Source organism: Oryctolagus cuniculus, chromosome 17 (assembly GCF_964237555.1).
Source record: "Oryctolagus cuniculus chromosome 17, mOryCun1.1, whole genome shotgun sequence".
Lineage (NCBI taxonomy): Eukaryota > Metazoa > Chordata > Mammalia > Lagomorpha > Leporidae > Oryctolagus > Oryctolagus cuniculus.
The window spans coordinates 23,134,724-23,156,883 of NC_091448.1; the positions used below are offsets into that span (position 1 = coordinate 23,134,724).

General features: G+C 59.3%; 1 protein-coding gene, 2 long non-coding RNA genes and 2 other non-coding genes across 6 annotated transcripts in view; 3 read left to right on the forward strand and 2 right to left on the reverse strand.

Annotated features, from left to right (window-relative positions):
- Positions 1-6,759: 6,759 nt before the first annotated feature.
- Positions 6,760-11,625, reverse strand: LOC108178556 (uncharacterized). The gene is made up of 3 exons (XR_001795298.3): positions 11,359-11,625; positions 8,309-8,368; positions 6,760-7,369 (listed from the first exon to the last, which is right to left on the reverse strand). It is a non-coding gene; the product is annotated as an uncharacterized lncRNA (long non-coding RNA).
- On the reverse strand, positions 8,946-9,713 carry LOC138846098 (uncharacterized). Its single transcript, XR_011383485.1, has 2 exons — positions 9,544-9,713; positions 8,946-9,148 (listed from the first exon to the last, which is right to left on the reverse strand). It is a non-coding gene; the product is annotated as an uncharacterized lncRNA (long non-coding RNA).
- Positions 11,626-11,669: 44 nt separating the features above from the next.
- Positions 11,670-11,741, forward strand: TRNAC-GCA (transfer RNA cysteine (anticodon GCA)). Its single transcript has one exon. It is a non-coding gene; the product is annotated as a tRNA-Cys (tRNA).
- Positions 11,742-12,105: 364 nt separating this feature from the next.
- TRNAC-GCA (transfer RNA cysteine (anticodon GCA)) lies at positions 12,106-12,177 on the forward strand. Its single transcript has one exon. It is a non-coding gene; the product is annotated as a tRNA-Cys (tRNA).
- A 1,767-nt stretch (positions 12,178-13,944) lies between these two features.
- The window catches only part of PLXDC1 (plexin domain containing 1), a 44,469-nt gene continuing 36,253 nt past the window's right edge, over positions 13,945-22,160 (forward strand). The window contains exons 1-2 of one of the 2 annotated variants that reach the window (XM_070060762.1): positions 13,945-14,192; positions 21,452-21,630. In XM_070060762.1, the coding sequence (XP_069916863.1) occupies positions 14,117-14,192; positions 21,452-21,630 (255 nt within the window). In that variant the 5' untranslated portion in view covers positions 13,945-14,116. Of the gene's footprint in view, positions 14,193-20,528; positions 20,617-21,451; positions 21,631-22,160 lie in introns of those variants that run through there. The other variant, XM_008271394.4, reaches the window with a different exon arrangement.

Genomic DNA, 22,160 nt, shown 5'->3' on the forward strand with positions numbered 1-22,160 from the left:
CCGGGAGTCGCCGACTCAGAGGAGAGCTGGTTCTTTGTTTCTGCAGCTCCTCCAGGCCTTTGGTGCTGCGGGGCAAGCTTCAGCTCCCTGTGTGGCCCCGGACCCTACCTATTTCCCACAAGCAGGGCCACAGACATGGAAGCTACTGTCCTCATGTAGGGTACAAGCCCAAGCTCACTGGGACAATACTTAAAGGCACATGCTTGTTTTTCTGCTCCTGTGGCCTTGCTGGGTACCAACTCAGGAGAAGGAGGGACTGAGTGCCGCCTCCACAGATGCTTCTCACGTCCCCGCTGACCAGCTGGGGGGGGGGGGCGCAGGTGTGTGCCTCCCAGCACAGCGCTCTTCCCCTGCCTTTGGTTGGAGGGGTGAGAGTCTGCCAGAGCCAGCCTGAGAGAACAAGCAGGCAAGTCAGCAGGTGGCTGAGCCCGTCTCCATCCCCAGCCGGCAGGACGTGGTCTGGCGACAGTTATCCTGCCTCACACAGCACCACAGCCAAGGCTGCAGCCTCCTGGTTCTTGCACATGGGGTGGTGGCCCTGGGGGACCAGAGCTCCGGAGTCCATCGCAGGGATGCTCTGGGCCAGGGGCTGTGCGGAAGACAATAGACACCAAGACCCTCCACATGAGGAGCTACAGAGCGAGGTATCAAGACCAGGAACAGGGCGGGCCTGTCCTGATTGAGTAGCTGACCTAGGCTCCCCCGGGAGTGGTGGCAAAGTTGACAAGAACCTGATGGGTGCCTCCCGCACAGAGCTCTCCCCCTGCCTTTGGTTGGAATCAGTCATGCGTTCCTCTGCGTGTGTGCACGCACGTGTGTGCTTTAAAGATTATTTATTTGAAAGGCAGAGTTAGAGAGGGAGAGGCAGAGAGAGAGGTCTTCCATGTGCTGGTTCACTCCCCAGATGACCATAGCCCAGGAGCTTCCTCCAGGTCTCCTACATGGGTGCAGGTACCTAAGCACTTGAGCTGCCATCTCCTTCCCCAGGCATGTTAGCAGGGAGCTGGACTGTAAGTGGAACAGCCGGGATTTGAACCGGTGCCTATACAGGATGCTGGCACTGCAGGCAGTGGCTTAACCTGCATTGCCATTACACCAACCCCTCATTCCTACGCTTTTTTCTTTGAATGAACATTTATTAAGCACCTTCTCTGTAGCAGGCACAAGTCTGAGCAGGAGCCAAAGGCAATTTTGTTGCAGCACAATGAACTCTGGTGCGGGCCACGCTGGGTGCCATGGCAATCCAGAACCGGGGTGCCGTGGCGGTCCAGAACCGGGGTCCCTCCCTTCACCTGGGGTGTTGAGGAAGGGCTGCCTGCAGGAGGGGAGGCTTGAGCAGAGTCCAGAAGCTTGGCATGAGTTAACCTGGGTGGACAGGTGGACAAAGTGTTCAGGGAGAGGGAACACGTGTGGCCTGGTCTTGATACCTCACAAGTAAAATGTATTTTCGAGGCAGTGGCCTGGAGGCGCCGGCAGGAGTAGGCCTTGAGTTGTGTTGAGGAGTTTGGATTTGTTCCCAAGCTGGCGTGCAGAAGCTGATGCAGCGTGAGCAGCTGTGGCAAAGGTGCCTGGGTTGCCATTTGGGGCATCGATCGGAGGCCTCGCCAGGAGACAGATGCAGTACCCCCACGTGAGCACAAGGGTCTGCCTTGGGCCGCAGCAGCAGGATGGGAAGGGAGGTGGTCACAATGGAGAGCTCTTAGGGAGTGAGGAAGGTGGCCAGTGAGAGGGGGAGGTGTTTGGGGTCACTGTGGGCGATGGTCGCAGACAGAGAAAGCAGGTGAGGAGTCCAGGTCAGAGGCAAAGCTCATCAGTCCAGCTTTGGCAGTGTGCAGATTGGAGGTGCCTGTGGGATGTCCACAAAAAAGCCAGGGAGAGCTGGATGCGTGGTCTGGGGGCTCTGCAGAGTGGCCTGCGGGTGAGTTTGGTACTTTGAGCCACAAGCAGGGATTATTATTAACTAAGTTTACATAGGGAGCTCAGAGACGTGATGTTACCTGACCACACTTACACAGCCCTCAAGCGGAGCTGATGCCCAGATATTTGGATTTCAAGCTCTGTGGTGCCAAGTCCAGTGCTAATCCCTCTGCCCCAGGGCGCCCCAGCTTCTGCAGGGGAGGGAGGTGGGAAGAAGCTGGCTCCTGAATAGGTTCAGTCTCCCCTTCCTGGGCCTCCTGCCTGAAGTTCCGTCTGTCCAGAATTGTGCAGCGCGGGCACGTCTGGCTGGCGTGGAGATGCTGAGAGCTGGGGAGTGACTCTTGGTTCTCAGGAACCACAAACCTTCCGCTCACTCCAGCTCCGCGCAGTCAGCGAATTGGTGGTTGTTCACGTGAGGATTTCAACTAAAGCTCCACCATTCTAGAATGAAATGAGCAGAGCTGAGGTCACCAAGGCCCAGCACAAGGGTGTCCCAGGCCACCACCTTGAAGAAACCTTGCTTGGCTCCAATAGTCACTTCTTTGGAGAAGGGTGCCCACCTCCCTTCTAAAGCAGCCCTTCTGGGTTGGCGTTTGGCACAGTGGTCGTCGCCACTTGGGATGCCCCTCTCAGAATGCCTGCTTCAAGTCCCAGCTCCTCCACCTCTGATCCGCGTCCTGCAAAACACACCCTGTGAGGCAGCAGGTGGTGGCTCAATTGCTTGGGTCTCTGTCACTCACGTGGGACACCAGATGAAGTTCTGTGCTCCTGGCTTCAGCCTGATCCAGTCCTGGCTGTTGCAGGCATTTGGGGAATGAATCAGCAGATGGAAGGTCTCTCTTGTGTCTGTGTGTCTCTCTACCTTAGAGAAAGGGGCCAGGGGAGAGAGAGGGAATCAGGCCTTCTCGCTGACTCTCTCCCTGGGTGGGTGTGTTTGCACATGTGTGTTGGCCTCACTCTAGACCAGAAGCTTCCCGACGACCTGGATGGATCTATTTTGTCTGTCTGGTGTGTTTTCTGGCTCACATTTGTCAAGTGAAGAAATAAATGCCCACCCCCAAGATCCAGGCTTGGGACCACACAGGGCAGTTGCCGCCTCTTGTCTTGTGTTCCCAGCTTGCAGAGTGTCACATTTAGGGGGAAGGGTGCGCTAAGAGATCGCACCCACCCCACCCCAGAAATAGATGATGAAAATGCCTAAGACGTGGCTGCTCTCCCCAGCACTGTTCTGTGCCCCAGCCCCTTCCTTCCCAGGGCTAACATAGCATCAGCTAGATGGGCTCTGGCTGTCAATTTCCCATCCTAGCTCTGGACACCACACTGTGGGGAAAGAAATTCTGGACGTAGTGACTTCTCTCTCTTCTTCCCCCAAACTTCCAAGCCTTCGCCAGCCTCTTAACTGTGTGCTCGCCTTCCTCTTCTACTATTCTCAGGCTGTAGTCGAACTCTTTCTGTGTCAGTTCACTTGGGACACATTTCCTGCCGTGGCCAGGCACTGGGCCAGGCTGAGGAGGGCTTACCTGGTGAGCCAGATCTGCAGCCCACCCTCCAGTTCTCGCGGGCGACTGGAGAGAACTAGTCCACAATCCCAGTGCGGAAAGAAGCCCCAGCTCCCTGGGGAACCTGGCCAGGGCTTGGAGGTGGGACTTCCGTAGCAAAGCAGCGGAAGGGGCTCTGCATTCTCCTTGCTGAGCAGGGAAAGACGCTCACAAGGAGCAAGTGCAGAAGCAAAGGCACACTCAGAAAGCGCCGGGCAGAGGGCAGGCATTTGGCACGCTTGTCATGACATCGCTTGGTGTTGGAGTGCCTGGGCCCGAGTCCCAGCTCTGCTTCCAGTTCCAGCTTCCTGCTGATGCACACCCTGGGAGGCAGCAGGTGATGGACCAAGGGCCTGGGTCCCTGCCATCCATGTGGGGGACCTGCATTGGGTTCTGGGCTCCTGGCTTTGGCCTAAACCAGCTGTTGCAGGGATTTGGTGAATGAATCAGTGGATGGGAAATAAATACATTTTTTAAATTATGGGAAAGAAAATAGAAAGATCTGGGCACATGTGGGCAAGGACCGTTGGCTGTAGAACCTGGGAGCTGAACCTGCCACAGCAGGTGCAGGCTGTTCCTTGAGACTCCTGAATGATCTCAATCCCCAGGCAGCAGGGAACCATTGAGGACGCATGAGCTGGGGAGGGGCAGCCACTGTGCAGTGGTTTAGGAAGGTGAACAGAGCCATGAGGAGGACGCTCTGGGTAAGGGAGAGGTAGAGGCAGGGAGACCAGCTAAAGGGCCTTGCCTCAGTGGAGGGAGCCCAACAGGAGGGCTGTGGCCCTGGCTGGACTGAGCCCATCCAGGGGGATAAGCAGAGTCCCCTCTGACCATCCCTGCAGCCTGGGGTTGATTTGCCTTTCCCACTTTTTTTTTTTTTTTTTTTTTAATGCAAAGTCGGAAACTCACACACAAGGGCTCTGGGCTCCTCTCCTCCTGCCTGGCCTCCTGGTTTGCTCCATACCCCTGTCCTTCTGCTGGGTTCCCGTATCTGGACCCTCACCCCCCCAACCCCCATCTCCGGCCCAGGGATCTCTCTTCGGGCCCAAACTGTGTTTTCAGACACCACCGTTGGGGACCAGGGAACTGCCGCCAAGCGCTTGGCTCGTCGGTGAATTGTACAGCAGCACTGGTTTACCCTCAGGATTTGCCTAGCACCAAGGCACCTGCTAAGTAAGGGAGCGCTTGCTGCTCCCCGCGGCCCCACCCACACCAGTGAACCGGTCGCAGGCGTGCTGAGGGCTGGAGTATTCTCCCAGCTGAGAGAGGATCCGTGAGCCCTGTCTGTCCCACACAGCTGCTCCTGCAGAAGGGGAGTCCCTTGGGGCTCCGCTTCCGTCTAGTGCCCCCCATCCACATGGCGCTCAGGGGAGGGAGAGCTCAGATCCGACTGGGGCACTGTGCTGAATCGTCTTCGATTTGGAACACGGAGCAGCCCATGCGGGGAACTCTTTGTGAGAGGGTGAGGAGTCTGAGACTCCGGTTTTCTAGCACCTCCAGGGCTCTGCACAGACAGCTTGCAGCTGCTGAATGTCCCCCAGCGTCCGGGAGAGGCCAATGGTCCAGGCGACTCCCAGTTTCTGCTGACTGGGGGAGCGCTTCCCGGACTTAACATGGATGAAGCCGGCTGGGCCCTTCCTGGGGTGCAGGGCTTGGAGAACCGGAGCCCGCGGAGTTCTGCGCCTCCGCAGCGCAGAACGTGCCATGGGACAGTCGGTCGCCAAGCTGATGGTTGGCTGCAGGAGCCAGGGCGCCCAAGCCATCACTTTGATCCGGTTCTCTCCTGGGGTCCTCTCCATCTAGGACGCCGGCGACCTCGGACTCCAAGGGTTCTGCGAGGGCGTTCCTCGCCGCGCCGCCTCCTCCCCCGGCCCCCGCACTTTTGTGCGCTCCCGGGCGTAGGGTGTGCGCGGCGTGGTGGCGGCCGTGGCAGGTTTCCTTAGACCCTAACTTCGAGTTGCTTTTTTCCCCCAGACCTTTTCCCTCGGCCTTTCAGACAAGCACTTTTCTAGAAATGTGAAGGGAGGTGGGGCTCAACTCTTTCCCACGATGCGAGAGCCGCGCGGGTCTTGGCGACCGGGGAGGGGGGGAGCAGTAGCCGCACTGAGGGGCCACAGTCACCCTCCTAGAGGACCCCCGGGAGCCCGCAGTCCCTCCGTGGCCATCGGGTTTGGCCCTGACCCTACTTTCCCCGGCTGCCCCCACAGCACCTGGCTGTGGTCGTGGAAGTAGACAAAGCCGGCAACGCAACCCTTCACGGGGTTTGAGGCAGAGCTGGGTCTCCTACCAGACTGACAGGCGACTGGACCAATCACCGCAGCTCTTCCCTGCGCTCCCGGGTCACCCGCAGGCGTGGAGGGGGTCGGCGGCTTGATCTCGCGGGTCGAGTGGCATCCGGCTTGACGCTCGTGTCCTGCGCCGCGCGCGGAAAGCCCCAGTTCCCAGGGCCGCCCGCCGTCTCCTCCCGGCCGCTCCACAGCCGGCTGCAAGCTTGGCAGCCATCGGAACCCGTCTGCCCTCTCCTGTCTCCCTGTCTCGCTGGCCCCGGCAGCAGGTCCCTCCTTCCGCACCCCGTTGCCGGAGCCCTTGCACCTTCTGAGCCCTGAGCCCAGGGTGTGGGGGTCTCTGCAGCTGCGGGGCCCGCAGGAGGCAGGCCGTCGGCGCTTTCTCCACTCTTCCCGCTCTGGAGCCCCCACAGGACTTTATTTATTTAGAATAAGTTTTTCCCTGAAAAGATAATATATAAAAATGGTTTTTAAAGATTAGAAAAGGCGCCGGCACACCGGGTTCTAGTCCCGTTCGGGGCACCGGATTCTGTCCCAGTTGCCCCTCTTCCAGGCCAGCTCTCTGCTGTGGCCAGGGAGTGCAGTGGAGGATGGCCCAGGTGCTTGGGCCCTGCACCCCATGGGAGACCAGGAAAAGCACCTGGCTCCTGCCATCGGATCAGCGCGGTGCGCCGGCCGCAGCGTGCGGGCCGCGGCGGCCATTGGAGGGTGAACCAACGGCAAAGGAAGACCTTTCTCTCTGTCTCTCTCTCTCACTGTCCACTCTGCCTGTCAAAAAAAAAAAAAAAAAAAAAAAAAAAAGATTAGAAAAGAAGGGGGCCGGCGCTGTGGCATAGCCGGTTAATGCCCGCCGGTTCTAGTCCCCGCTGCTCCTCTTCTGATTCAGCTCTCTGTGATGGCCTGGAATGCAGTAGAAGATGGCCCAAGTCCTAGGGCCCCCATGTTGCTGTGGATTCGTTCTGAGAGGAGGAGCGTGGTGGGGGCAGGAGGCGCGGAGTCACCACACAGACCTCAGGAGCTTGGTGAAAGCAGGCCAGAGGCAAGCAACCTGCAGTTGGTACAGCAGCTTAAATAGCCAAGGCAGCCAATCCAGTCAAGGGGCGGTCTATGCCCTAACCAATCACAGCCTGTTGCCAGGCAGTTTTCGTTGCTAGTAGCCATCTTGGCATGGCCTTATTCCACCACATTTCCTCCTTTTCGTTTATTTTTGAGTAACAGGAGGCATGGTTCTTGGCCACACCATTGTTGACCCCGTTTCCATGTGGTCTCCGTATGTGGCTGTGCCTGTCTTAGGTCTTAGGTTGTCCCCCAGGGGATCTTACCCATCGTTGACTAACCTGCCCTCAAAATGGAGACCACAGGAGTGCTTGCTCAGATGGGAATGAGGAACAATGGGAATCAGGAATGGCATGACCGCACGCAGGCTGTGGGCCATTCGAGTGGCTGACTGGAGCTAGTGGGGTATAAAGCAGTAGTGGATGTGGCTATGGGCAGTTCCTCAGGGTAGGATGATAGGGCAGGTGCATTCGCTAACAAGGCGGGCTCAGTCTTGGTCAGCTGGTTCTGGTTGACTGTCAGTTGCAGGCTTGATGTTTCTGGCTGGTACCCAAATGGGCTGTGCTGCATTCTCTGGAAAGACACAAGCATATCCTCGGCCCTTGGTTAGCAGAAGCCTTTATACAGGCGTTGGAATCCAGGGCCTGAACTCTGCATCTGCTCCGACATTAATGGCAAACATACGGGTGGAATGGGGTCTAGTAGCTGCCCTGAGAGCCTGGGGTGCCTGGGGACTGCCACAAATGTGGGGATCCTCACTGGGTGCGGATGGGATGACTTCGCATGGGTTATTGCCTCCAGGTCATCTAAGTTCATGCCACGGGTATTTGGGGGCTGGCTGACTAGGCATTGCTGTGTTGTCTGCTGTCATGTCATTTTCGCTGTCAGAGCTCTCTCTCCCTAAGTCATCAACTGTTGTCTGTGAGGAATAGGCCTGGAGTGACAGGCCCTTATCACTCACAGATTCACTGTGTTTGAGAGGGGGTATCTTTCCCATGTTTGAGTGTCTAAGAGCGGCACGCCACGCCAACTCTAGCCAAAGGAAAGACACACACAGCACTGCTGCCATAACAAAGCAAATTCCTAGCACCTCAGTGGCTGATGGCATTCTGCAGGGGTTCTCTACCTTAGACGAACAGACAGTGGTGTATCAGATCATAAGTATGTCCTGTGCTTAGTAGGGGACTTCCAGGGGTCTCAAGGCCGTATGCCCACACAGTGTCTCTGGGGCATCACCTCTCTCGCGTGAGGGAAGATGACTTGGTTCTGAATTCTGGGATGATCGGTCCCTTATGTAAATTTGCCAGGCAAACGGAAAGTAAAAGGAAGAGCCAAGAAGCGACATTATGCTTCTGGGTGGTGTGTGCCTAACCTGGGGTCACTTTGAGGACAAGGACAAAGACAAGGACAAGGAAGGGGGCATAGGAGGGAGTTCTGTGCTCACCCTCACAGAACCGAACAGCACACAAAACACCAAGGGGCCTACTTGCTGAAATCAAGGGGGGACCTCACCGAGTCCGACATGCTGTCTCTCAGTCATGTTGGCACGCCAGATGTTGAGGTTGATTTGTTCTGACAGGAGGAGCATGGTGGGGGCAAGAGGTGCGGAGTCACCACACAGACCCTGGGAGTCAGATGGAAGTGGGCCAGAGGCAAGCAGCCCACAGACTCATTTACTTCTGTTGGTACAGCAGCTTAAATAGCCAAGGCAGCCAATCCAGTCAAGGGGCAGTCTATGCCCTAACCAATCACAGCCTGTTGCCAGGCAGTTTTCGTTGCTAGTGGCCATCTTGGCATGGCCTCTCATTCCACCACACCCCCACACCTCTGTGGGAGACTCGGAAGAAGCTACTGGCTCTTGGCTTCGGATTGGCCCAGCTCTGCAGTTGGGGCCTCCTGGGGAGTGAACCAGTGGATGGAAGACTTCTCTCTCTGCTTCTCTTTCTGTAATTGTGCCTCTCAAATAAATAAAATCTTCTTTAAAAAAGTTTTCAGCAGAGAGAAGACAGAGACAGATGCCAAGATTGTGGAACCCCATACGGTCTCCCACTGGGATGGCAAGGCCCTCTGGGGTGGGCATTAACAGGAGTAGGGGCAGGGACTCCAGCCCAGACCCTCTGATGTGGGCTGCAGATGTCCCACATCTCACACGTGCACCTGTAATCACTTAATTCTACTTTCCCACTAATCTGTTTGAGGTGCCCTGGTGCAGTTGGTCAAGTTCCACTTTCACCCACCGATCTCCCTTGCTCCCGCCTCAGAGGCCATCACCTCTGGCCACCTTTCGGGGGCTTTCCTTCCATCCACAAACAAGCCGTGTGTGCCTTTCCTGTGCCACTTGAGACAAAGCACCTCCCTGTGCCGGCCTGCGGCACAATGAACTGGGTCTTCCTGAAACAGAGAGTGGGAATGCGGGGACAAGGATGCAAAGAATGGAGCCAAGACAAGTCCTGATCAAGGCTCGTTTATTGAATAAATGCAGTAGTATTTAAACATGACCAGTTGTTTACAAGGAGGAGCACAAAAGATTTACATATCAAAACGGCTCTTAAGGTTACAATAAAAACACTTAGGTGATAAATGAAGGTTACAGGTGTGACTGATTATTTGTATCATCTCCTGTGAAAGGTTTAGGTTCCTCCTGCCTCTTCCCGGAATCTCCCCTAGCCTAATTGTCTGTGCCGGGAAGTCTCCATTCATATGTTTAAGTGTAAACAAAGGGAGTGACTACCTGTGGCTGCCCACACCTCCCCGATGGCCCTGGCTGTGCATCTCCCTTCTCTCACCCTCAGGACTCCAAGTGTGGCCTACAGCATGGCAGCCAGGGCACCAGGCAGGAGCTTGTGGGAAATGGGGACCCTTGAGTCCCAGCGCAGACCGCTGCCCCAGATCTGCACTTTGACAGGGCTCCCAGCCCACCCGACTGCATGTACCTGGGGAGACGACTCTAATACGCCTCCCCTTCCCTTCCCTCCCTCCCTCCCTTCCCTGTGGTGCAAGCTCACCCCTTCCCTCCCACTACAGGTTTTCGGTCAACCCGTGCAGTGTGGTTCTAAGTGCAATTCAGCCGGACTTGGGGGTGGGGCGACCAGAGTCAGGAGGGGGCTGGGCTGAGCTCTCTGCACCTTCTGCCACCTCCACAGCCTGACCCATGAGCGTCCCACCATTGGTAGCAATGCAGAGGACTTGATTCTGTGGGAGACTCACTTCCTCATGTGGGAAACAGGCACTCAGGGGGTGCTGAGCTGCACCTGGGACAGGTGAGGAGGGCGCCAGGGCTGCGGGGGTTGCAAGGGCCGCTGTGTGGTGTGAGCCGGTCACTGCACCTCTCTGAGCCTGGGTTCCTCCACTTGTGAAATTGGGAGGTGGGGCATAAGAATGACCTCCTTTGGGGCCAGCGCCCCATATGGGCACCAGTTCGAGTCCCTGCTGCTCCATTTCCAGTCCAGCTCCCTGCTATGGCCTGGGAAAGCAGCAGAAGATGGCTCAAGTCCTTGGGCCCCTGCACTCACGTAGGAGACCCAGATGAAGCTCCTGGCTCCTGGCTTCAGCCTGGCTCAGCCCTGGCCACCGCGGCCACATGGAGAGTGAACCAGAGGATGGAAGCTCGTTTTCTATCTCTCTGTAATTCTGCCTTTCACATAAATAAATCTTTTAAAAAATTAATCACCTCCCTGGGCTGTTGTGAACACGACGCCATAAAACCATAGCCAGTGCTGGGCACAGGGCCCTGCTGATGGCAATTCTAGAAGACTTCCTGGTGGCGCTGACTCCTGCTGGCCGCTTTCTGTAGGATGCGCGGGTGCGGAAGGCCGTCTGGCTCCAGGGCCCGCCTGTCTCAGAGGCGGCTGAGTGAGGGGTGAGATGGAGCTGGGCCGGGATTCCAGCACAGCCTTTCCCCAGCCTTGGCCGAGCCGCAGTCTCCTCGTACCACGAGGCCAGCATCCGGGCTGCTGCTCCGGGCTCTCCCTGAGCCTGCAGGCAGCCATGACTGCGCAGGGCTTGGCACAGCCCCCGGTGCACTTCTTTCTGCGCAGAAAAGCAGGAGGCCCCAGACCGGGTGGTCCTTGGCGCTGTCCGTTCCGGGTCCCTTGTAGATGCGCACTCTGAGTGCAGCTTCCGGGCTTCGGGCCACCCTGGTGCAGCCCCCTCACCCCCAGGGTCCTTCCCGGGGAATCCCACTCCTTGCAGGTATACAATCCCGATAGGGCCTGCTGCTTTTGTCTTCTCGTAATGATTTTTTCTTTTATAGAATTGCATTTGGACTTTTACAAAAGTGTAATAAATGCCAATGAAAACCATTCAGCTCTCGTCTTGGTCTGTTTCTGAGACTAGCTTTTGGGTTTTGTGTAAAGTTCTTGGAAAAACCCATCTTGGAAATGGAGCTTCCTCCAGGCTCCATCCGGCTAGGGGATGCAAGTCCTCTGCCACCCTGGAGGGCACTGGTTGGCGCCAGCTGCGGCCAGGAGCTGCTGATCTGATACGAACCCGTGGAGAAGGGGAGGGGTCCAGGGCATGGAAATCAGTCTGATCTGCTTAGAGCCGGAGGCCGGGCCGCTCACCTGCGCAAGGGAAGCAGTACTATTCGCCGTCAGGATCCGGAATGGCCCGGGCACGAGAGGTCTCGCCCCTTCCCACGCCAGGCGTGAACGTACGGGGGAGTCTGGGCATAAGATACGGAAGGGTTCCTTAGCCGTGCGGTTCTCCTGAGCTGTGGTGATGGCGGAGCAGCTCGGCCCGCGGTCGTCCCCACCGCGTGCTCTTTCTCTTCGCTGATCCAGATGGAACCTTCTGACCAGAAACGCTCGGGGAAGAAGCCGCCCCCGCCCTTCCACCATGGAAAGGAATTGTAATGAGGCTCGGGAACCGCCATGGGGGTATAGCTCAGTGGTAGAGCATTTGACTGCAGATCAAGAGGTCCCCGGTTCAAATCCGGGTGCCCCCTCTCTGACTCGGGTCTCCTGTTTTACTGCCCTGGTGCTCTCCTGAGCACTGCCGGAGCTGGAGCCCCTTCCCCAGCGTTTTGCAGGCGGGTTCACTCGAGTGTGTCCAAGAGTGAGCAGAGCGGAGCAAGTCCCCCGGAAGGCTGGATCCAAGCGGTTTCCCTCGTGCAACCCGCATGACGTTCTTCCTACCCTACCCGTCTGTTGCTCACGGCTGCAGAAATGCAGAAATAACCGCCTCCAAGTCGGAAACGTGGGGTTTGTAAGCTTCCATTCCTGGGGCGCCCAAGCCTCATCTTTTCCGAGCTCGGCTCCGCGCCTGCCTGAGACACACTAAGAGGCCACCTGCGCAAGCTCACCAGCAGAGGGGGTATAGCTCAGTGGTAGAGCATTTGACTGCAGATCAAGAGGTCCCCGGTTCAAATCCGGGTGCCCCCTGCTGAGCGTTTTGAAACACGCGTTTTTCTTTTTTAAACCTGTGGTTCCCCCCTTCTCATCCCGAACAGTTTCTTAGAGTGGTCTCTTTTTCTTCCTCTACGCTTTAACATGTCTTTCGTCGCCTGCCTGGGCAGAAGAGATGCGATGTGGCCGTGCAGAAAAATGTGGCCCTGGTCCGCAGAGTGGCCTGGGCACGCGGTACAGATGCAAATTCCCCGCTCCGGCCTAGCGCCCTAGAAACGCGGGGCGGGGGGCTCGGAACTCTTTAAACAAGCCCCTCCAGGCGATTCTCGGGGCGCTCACGTTCCAGAGGCTGGCCTTTTTTAACAAACGCACCCGCACGTCATTTACTTCTAGCGTTTCCAAGTAGCTGCTGCTCCAGCCTGAGCCCTGATTAAGAGACCCTGTGAGACAACCCGCGCGGCACTGGCGTGGAGTTCCAGCCTGCGACCTCTTTTACCTTGACCTTCGGGAAGGAGGACGCCAAGACTTGGTAGGGGAGACAGCACAGCGGGTGCGGGCCGGGACAAGCGAGGGAAACGGCCGAACGCGGGCGCTGCAGCTTCGCCACGCGGCCGCTGGAGGGCAGCAGGAGGCCGCCGCCGCCGTCAGCAGCCCGTTCCCGGCTCCGCCGGGCTGGGGCAGAAGCCGGACTTGGGGAACTTCGCGGGCAGGCCTCGCCTGGTCCTGCGGGCGGGGCGAGGGTGGAGGCTTGAGCGCTGGAGGAGGCGGGCCCTGGGGCTCCGCGAGGTCGGGGCGCCCCCCGTTCTTAGTCCCCTTTTTGACCGCTGCGCCCGGGAACCGGCCTCTTCCAGCCCCCGCGGCGCCCACCCCGTGCCCACCCCGGTGCCTCCTTCTGGTTGCTCTCCCGGGGCGACTTTCCTAACCCGAGACCCCAGTCCCGCGGAAGCCAGGGCGCCCGGCGCCCCTCTGCCAGCGCCCAGCGCCCTGCGCCCCAGCTCCTCACCTTCGCCGAAGTAGGCCAGGGCGGGGAAGAGGCGCCTTCGCGTCCTGACCTGATTCCCTGCTGTCTATTAAATCGCTTACATTTTGGGTATTTTTATTCTGTCCTGGAAGTTTCGGAAAAAGAGATGCTGTCTCCCCAGAGCTTGTTATAGGCGGTGGCAGGTGGGGCGAGGACGTCCTCGCTCCGGGGTGGCCTGGGGTCCCCAGGGGGGAGGGTGCTTCGACTACTTTGCGGGGGCTCCGGGTCACTTCAGAGTCGGGGAGACCCGGGCCCCTGCCTAGGCGAGCGCCGCAGAGATAGAGGAAGGCGAGTTAGACGGACACGCAGGGGCACGAAGTGGGGGGCAGCCGCGGGAGGGGGCGGGCCTCTGCTGGGAAGAGGCGCTGGGGTCCTGGGGTGCAAGGGGAGATTCCTGCTGCGCAGGGGGAGCGAAACGGCAGAACTGCGAGGGACGGCCCAGAAAGTCGCGTGGCGTGGACGAGCGGGGACGGCGGGAGCCCACGGCCCAGGCAAGGGGCGCCGGTGCCTTCCCGCGGCCGGGGTCCCCGGCTCCCCCCCACCACCTCCGGAAGGTGCGGGGGGAAGGGAATGAGGCCAGGGCTAAGTGCGGGGCAGGGGCGGCTGATGCTGTTGAGGGGGTCTTCAGCCCACGCCTGTCCTGTCTCCTACTCCGCCTCCTGCCCCGCGTAAGGAGCGCCTCCGGCTCGCGGGTGTGGGGGGGAGCTCCCGCAGCGCCGCGCCCCCTGCCCCGCCCCGCCCCCGCCCCCGCCCCCCAGCCCTTCCCGGCGGCCGCCGCCGCCGCACCTCGCCCGCTCGCCGCGCGCTTCACGCTCGCCGCCGCCGCCCGCTCGTCGGGCCCCGCGCTCCGCCGCCCATCGCCTCGCTCCCCTCCGCCCTCCCGTCCCGGGGGCCGCACCGCGCGAGCCAGGGCCGGGGCAGCGAGCGGGCCGGGGGCGGGTCCTGGCACCCACCATGCGGGGCGACCTCTGGCTCCTTGTGCTGGTGCTCAGGGGGGCTGCCCGGGCGCTGAGCCCCCAGCCCGGAGCAGGTAGGACCGGCTGAAGTTGGCCGAGGTGGGCCAGGGGGCGGGAAGGGGCAGGCCGGCAGGTATGGGCTTGAGCGTAAGGGAGCAGGCTGGCCGGTGGGAGGCCAGGGCGCTGCGGGTGCGTGGGCAGGGACCCCGCGCTGCCCTTGAAGGTGGCGGCTTTAGACTCTTTCTGCCTCTTCCCTGCTTCCTCCCCCCCCCCCTCCCCGCGGAGGACCCGGGCCGCTTCTGAGTCAGATTTGGGGGCTGAGTGGGAGCAGCCAGGGGGGTGGTGCAGACCCCGCGTGTCTCCCTGGCAAGGGCAGTAGGGTCCGCCTCGCCGTGGAGAGGCTGTGGGCCCAGGAGGCAGCGACTTGCCCCTCCTCCCGCCGCCGCCGCTGGGACCCGCCGTCCATCCGTCCCTTCTGCTCTGCCCTGGGGGCCTTTGGTCTTGAGCCCCTGAGCCTGGAGATGCGGATTCGGCGTACCCCCTGCCCTTCCGGCAGCTCTCCAAAACCAGCCTTCCAGCTGGGAGCCTTCTCTGGGACCGGCCCCGAATCCCTCGTGTTGTAGAAGGAGGACCCTTTTTAACACCAAGTTCTCTGCAGCCAGACTTTCTCTGGAGTCAGGGAGAGGGGCACTTAGCAGCCAGGCCCTTGGCAGAGAGAACTGGAGAGACAGAAACCCGGGCCGGCTGCCCCGGGCGCTCCTCCAATGGTCGAAGGAGGCAGTGGTTAGGGGCTGCTGTGTCTCCAGGGTGTGCGGGCGTCGGGCTCAGGGTAGGTGAGACAGGCCGGGCTTCCTGTTGAGAAGTGTGTGGGGGGTGGGAGGGGAAGGGGCTGATGGTGGAGGTGAGGGCGGAGAGCAGTGGAAGCTGCTGATGCAGCCTTGGCTTCTGGTCCTACCGTCTCAGCTGCTGTGTGACCTCGGGCAAGTTACTTTCCCTCTCTGGGCTTATTTCTGCATTTCTAAAGTGAGACTGTTAGTAACATTTGAGATTTTTGGTCATGAAATTATGAGAGTTTTTTTTCTGTTAATCATTAAAAATCAATGTAAATAAGAAGGGATTGGCCAGGCTGATTTCTGAGGTTCTTGGCAGCCCCATGTGGTGGGCATGATTGACTGGTGGGCATGACTGGGTTGAGGGAGGGGTGTGAGCTGACGGGTGGGTGAACCATGAGAAGGTTGGGAAGGGGGGGGTCATTGGTAGCAAGGAGGGGCTGGAAGACGGTGGCCAGGGGTCCTCCGGGCTGGTGGGGACCTGGGAGGTAGCTGGGACCTCCCTTGCCTTGAGGCACGTGGGCTTGTCTGGCAGAGCCTTGAGCCTTCATCCATCATTAGAATGGGAGCCGGAGAGGTGCGCGCCCCAAAGATAGGCAGCAGAGAGAGAGATGGACAGACAGACAGGAAGATGGCCTTTGGGCGGGGGGCACCGAGGGTCTGGCCTGGGGGAACTGGAGGCCCCTGGAACAGAGGTAGAAGCAAGAGGCAGCCGGAGGTGTCCTGCAGGGGAGTCGTGGGAGAGGCCAGTGCCCCTGCCCGCTTCCTGCTTTCTCCTTGCCCGGCGGGGACCTCTTAACAGGCTGACCCTAAAATTCGCACTCCTCTCCCTGGTCACCAGACGGCCCCTCCCCACCCTGCAGCCAGCCCCTCGAGTTCACAAGGGTCAGCTCGAGGGTCACCTCCTCCGAGAAGCCAGCCTGATGGCTCTGTCCCGAGCAGCCCCAGCCCCAGCCCTTGGGTGTGTCCTACATGCTTCAGAGCGCTCGGCACCATCGCACAGGACCCTGCTTGCGCCTTGCTTGCCCTGTGTGTGCCACCGAGCCGACTGGGCTGGCACGCCTGCTCTGGGTGCTCTCCCCGACCCAGCACCCAGGGCCCGGCACACTGGCGGGTTCTCAATGAATGAATGAGTGAGCAACTGAGGGACTCAGAGGGGTCCCAGACCCCAGACTGTCCCTTCAGAGGGAAAACACAGACAACCGACTTCTCCCTGCCGACTTCTTCTCCCCTCCCCGCCCTGCCTCCTCGTGCCCCAGGCTAGGGTCCTGCGTGGGAGCCTGCCCTGTAATTAGGAGGCAGGGCTTCAGCTGGAGCCTTCCCGGGGCCCCCTGGAACGTCAGTCCACGGCGGGGCCAGGTGACCTTGCGCATGCTCAGTATACCTTCTTTGGCTAAGGACTCAAACCAAGTGGCGGTTTCGTCATCCCCATTTATAGATACCTGGGGCTGGGCACTGCTGGTCACCCCCAAGTGCCTGTGTGGTTCAGCTCACCTGAAGTCGAGTCCTGCCATGGACTGGTCATGGGACTTTAGCCGGTGCCTTTGTGTCTTTATGCCTCAGTTTGTGATGGGGATCTAAAACTAGGAAGGATGCCATCAGGATTAAATCGGTTGTTGTGGGTACAGCGACTTAGCCCTCATGTTCATTACCACTATTGGTATATGACTGCCCACTGCACTGTCCCCTACTGAGAGCCATGATTGACCGAATGAATGCGTGAACCATCAGTCTGTGTTCTGGAAGCCTCTTGTGTCACAGACAGGTGGACACTCTTGAGTGTCCAGGTGTGCTAGGAGCATGGAGCCCTCCAGTGGGAGGCGGAGGGGGCAGGTGAGTGTGGCACACGGGGGGAGGGCCAGGCTTTCAGGAGCCCCGCACAGGCACTGGGCACTCTGCCGGGCAGGGCAGGTGGAAGCAGATATGGCCTAGGCTGGAGGGCGAGAGTCAGGGCCGGGCCAGGGTGGGGCCTGTTCCTCTACGGCCTCCCTCTGTCTCTCCCCCTGCCCTCTTTCCTGAACTCCCTGTGTCTGATGCTGGCGCTGAGCCCCGGGTGGTTTTTTTTTTTTTTTGGGCAGGCAGAGTGGACAGTGAGAGAGAGAGAGAAAGGTCTTCCTTTTTGCCGTTGGTTCACCCTCCAATGGCCACCACGGCCAGCGCGCTGCGGCCGGCGCACCACGCTGATCCGATGGCAGGAGCCAGGTGCTTCTCCTGGTCTCCCATGGGGTGCAGGGCCCAAGCACTTGGGCCATCCTCCACTGCACTCCCTGGCCACAGCAGAGAGCTGGCCTGGAAGAGGGGCAACCAGGGACAGAATCCGGCACCCTGACTGGGACTAGAACCCGGTGTGCCGGCGCCGCTAGGCGGAGGATTAGCCCAGTGAGCCGCGGCGCCGGCTGAGCCCAAGGTTCTTAAAACCTCCTTTGGGTTCTCACTCGATGCTCATGGCAGCCTGTGCCGTGGGCAGCCGTGATTGCAGCCCCATTGTGGTCATGAGGAAGTTGGGGCTTAGGGAGGTAAGCGGATGGGTCCCGTGTCTCACAGCTTCTGGGTGGCAGGCAAACCCCGGTGTCTCCTCCTCCATCACCCCAGCCCTGGGCTCCCCTCCTGCCCGCTGCCGGCGCCTTAGGGCTTCCCGCAGGCAGCCCGGTGGCCTCAGGGTCCGGTCTGTGATGGCTACACACCTGCAGCACCCCAGTCTGAGCTGGCTGAGCCTTTTCCACAGCCGCCGCTTCCCTGCTCGGGCTCCTGCCAGGCCCTGGGCTGCTTGCAGGGGCACCCAGCACAAACAGTGCTGTCTCCCAGGCAGCCATGGTCCCAGCCCCAGAGCGCATGCCAGCTCTGGTGTAGGTAGGCTGCCTTCCCGGCTCGGGGCTCGGGGCCATTGGTGGGCGGCCGGTAGGCACCCTGGGGAGGGGCTTGGAGACTGCCCTCTCCCGTGTTCTCCAGGAGCATCTGGTTGCAATTAGGGGCAGAGGCGCAAGAGGCGCCAGCTGCCAAGGATGACTTAATTGGATAGAATGTCTAATGACGAGGCGGAGCCCTGGGCCTGTCCTGGACAAGCCTCGTCCCAACCTCTGTCCTTGCTGCCTCCCGAGAGTCACCCAGCACCGGGTGCTCTGTCACCGTGCGCTGATTAGAGCCTGTTGTTCGCCAGGCACTGCACGTTTGAAGGGAGTGGAGAATCCCGGGGGAACTCAAGTCTGGCCGGGACACGGGCACACAGTGGTACCTGTGGGTGCACGTCCAGCGGCTCCGGGGACTGGGCTGGGCCCAGGCAGAGGCCGAGGAGGATCGTGACAGAGTGGGCCCAAAATCTGATGAAAGTCCAAGTGGGGGCCGGCGCCGTGGCTCACTAGGCTAATCCTCCACCTAGCGGCACCGGCACACCGGGTTCTAGTCCCAGTTGGGGCGCCGGATTCTGTCCCGGTTGCCCCTCTTCCAGGCCAGCCCTCTGCTGTGGCCCGGGAGTGCAGTGGAGGATGGCCCAAGTGCTTGGGCCCTGCACCCCATGGGAGACCAGGAGAAGCACCTGGCTCCTGCCTTCGGATCAGCGCGGTGCGCCGGCTGCGGCGGCCATTGGAGGGTGAACCAACGGCAAAAGGAAGACCTTTCTCCCTGTCTCTCTCTCTCACTATCCACTCTGCCTATCAAAAAAAAAAAAAAAAAAAGTCCAAGTGGGGACTGTCTGATCCACCCATCTCGTGGTCTGTGTCCCACGGAGAAGCTCCGCGTGCCCAGAAAGTGTGGCAATCAGAACGACAATCCAGGGCACGGCTCTGGGGACGTGAATCTTTCTGAGATGGAAAAGGACAGTGCCCGAGTCGCTTAGCATTCAATCAGCAGCCTGGAGGAAGTGGCGTCTGGGGCTGGCTGCTGCACGGCTCCTGTGGGACCACGTTGCCGTCCTGTGTCTGTGGCAGGCGCTGACCACGCCAGTCTTTCCTGCTAAACGGACATGGGGGCTTAGGATTCTTCTCAGTGAGCGTAGTCCTGGCTGCCGCTTGCCGACTGGAGACGGCGTTTGAGATGAAACCTGCCTGTTGTCCTGGAGGACAGCTGGGCCCCTTGTCCGGTGGGGAAAGGGACTCGCTCGGGGTGTTCGAAGGTGGCAGTGGGACTCAAACAGGGCTTCCCGGTGGGCTCAGGGAGGGAGCAGCTTTGTTCCTAGGATTTATTTGGCAGTGTTTGGAGACACTTTCCTCTCACAACAGCGAGGGCTTGGCCAGGCCACACTCAGTGCAGGCCTTCCCCGTGGACAGCAGGGACCCTCCCCCAGGGAGCGCGTCAGCAGGAGGGACCCAGGCTCAGGCACTCTGACACGGGATGCGATGTGGGTGTCCTAGGCATTGGCTTAACCCCCACACCAGGCACCAAACACCCTCGGAGACATGCTTTTTTTTTTTTTTTTAAGATTTATTTTATTTGAAAGAGTTACACAGAGAGAGGAGAGGCAGAGAGAGAGAGAGAGAGAGAGAGAGAGAGAGAGAGAGGTCTTCTATCCGCTGGTTCACTTCCCAGATGGCTACAACGGCTGGAGCTAACCAGGAGCCAGGAGCTTCTTCCGGGTCTCCCAGGCAGGTGCAGGGGCCCAAGGACTTGGGCCATCCTCCACTGCTCTCCCATCCACTGCTCTCCCAGGCCATAGCAGAGAGCTGGATCAGAAGAAGAGCAGCCGGGTCTTGAACCGGCACCTATATGGGATGCCAGGGCTTCAGGCCAGGTCTGTAACCCACTGCGCCACAGCGCTGGCCCCATCTGGGGCATTTTTCAACTGGAGCAGCCCCGGGGCTGGGACCAGGACTCCACTGCGGCGTGCGGGTCAGGGATAAGTGCTCCTGGCCTCTGTCGTGGGTACAGCCCCAGGATGCTAAGTGTGCAGGGTAGCACCCCAGCCCCGACAGATGATGATCCAACAAGAACCACCCAGGTGAAAGACAGGCAAAAGGCTGAGGTAGACATTTCTCCAAAGAGATGTGTGTTAAACCCTGGAGACATGCTCCCATCACTGATAGCTAAGGAGTGCAAATGAAGACTGGCGTGTGGCTCAGCGGGCGAGCCGCCGCCTGCAATGCTGGCAGCCCATGGCGGACTGCCCATTCCAGTCCCGGCTGTTCCTCTTCTGATCCGGCTCCCTGCTGACGTGCCTGGGAAAACAATCTAGGATGGCCCAAGTCCACCCTAAGGTGTGGGAGACCAGGATGGAGTTCCTGGCTCTTAGCTTCTGCCTGGCCCAGCCCTTGAGGGAATGAACCAATGGATGCAAGATCTGGCTCTCTCTCTCTCTCTCTTTCTCTCTCTGTCATTCTGCCTTTCAAGTCAATAAATCAATCCTAAAAAAAAAGAAAAGCAAAATAACCAGTGTTGGTGAGGATGTGGAACAACTCCAACTTTTGTGCACTGTCAGTGGGGGTGTGAACTAATGCAGCAGTCAGTTCACCTCAAAGTTAAGCACAGAACGACCCTGTGACAGCAGTTCCACTTCTGGGTATCCATTCAAAAGGACTGAAAACAGAGCCCTCAGGGAGATATTTGTCCACCTGTGCTTTTCATTGTGTTGTTCACAGTGGGTGAAATGATGAATGGATAAGCAAAATGTGGCGTGTCCACGAAGGAATACTATTCAGCCTTGAAAAGGAAGGGGACTCTACCATTGCCTACCGCAGGGGTGAACCTTGAAGACATATCTCACGTAAACTAGACAGTCACAAAAAGACCAGTCCTGTGTGAGTCCACTTAGATGAGTGCAGTTAACACCGCTGAACTGTACACTCGTAAATGGTTAAGGGTAAATTTTATGTGTATTTTGCCACCATTTTAAAAATTTGGGGCAGGGGGTGGAGAATTATCCTGTCCAAAATGGCAATGAGCCACTGTGACATGACGTCAGCATCCTGCGCGAGCCCCGGTTCCAGCCCCGGCTTCTTCCCTTCTGCCCCAGCTCCCTGCTATGGGAAGGCAGCAGAAGATGGCCCCGGTGCTTGGGCCCCTGCACCCGCGTGGGAGACCCAGAAGAACAGGGCTGCTGCCATTTCTGGCAGAGAAATAAGGAACTGGTTTGGAAGGTTCTAGAGCAGCGTCTCTCAGTCGCAGAGCTCACTGAGTCCAGGCCTTCTCAAGTCTCCCCTGGGGGTCTTTTGGGTCTTATGAACCGCCCAGGCCATACCATAGAGTGATTACATCACTTCTCCGTGTGTGGGGTCCATGTGTCAGGGCCTCTAAAGCTCTGGGCGATTCCAGTGCTGAGGTTGACAGTGATCACCGTGGAGGAGACCACTCTGGCCTTAAGACCTGCTCCCTCCCTCCCCCGCCGTGGCTGACTCTGCTCTGAGGCCGGTCTCCTGCTCTCAGCATATGTGGGCCGTCTCCTGCCCCGGTGCCCCGGGCGTCCCCAGGGTGGTGAGGGCACGTGTCCCGGTCTCTGCAGAGTAAGTGGGCTGGCTCCCCCTCCCAGATCTCCACTCTGCACATCCGGCGCTCAGTTTTCTGTTCTCTTCCCCCAGGTCACAGTGAAGGTCAAGGCTCCGGATGGGCTGCCAAGGAGACCACGCAGGGCTGGAATCAGAGAACCCGAGAGAGCCCTGGACAGGTGTCAGGGTCACACAGGACCCAGCTGAGCCAGGACCTGGGTGGGGGTACCCTGGCCATTGACACACTGCCAGACAACAGCACCAGGGTGGTGGTGAGTTCCAAGCACCATGGGGTGGGGGGTGTATGCCAGGTACCCAGTGTGCACCTGTCCTGCCAGCAAGTCATGCATGCTTTGGAGCTGGCCCTGGTGGTCAGAGTAGAGAGGGATCCCAGGGGAAGGCATGGAAGCAGGGCCCAGATTGGGTCATCAGGTCATAGCCCCTCAGAGCTTCTGGGGCTGCCTATGTCCTCCTGGACCCAGGAGGGTGAGTGCACAGCTTGGACACGTGGTTCCTGACACTGGACTCCTGCCACCTAGGGGAGACAAAGCTGCAAGTGGCATCAGTCACATCCCCACCGCCAGCTTGAGCCCTCCCCCGCCTCGAGTCTGCTCCACCCACAGACTGGGGGACCCCAAAGGGGCAGAGGCTGCAGAGGCACAGGCCAGGTGGAGAGAGCAATTAGGGTGCAGCTTCTGGAAAGACCTTCTGTGCCCAGGGCTGACGTGGGGCTGGGGGTGTAGGGAGTAGGCAGCTCGGAGCCTGGAGGAGGTGCTGTCCTGGGAGGCTGGGTCCCCGGGGT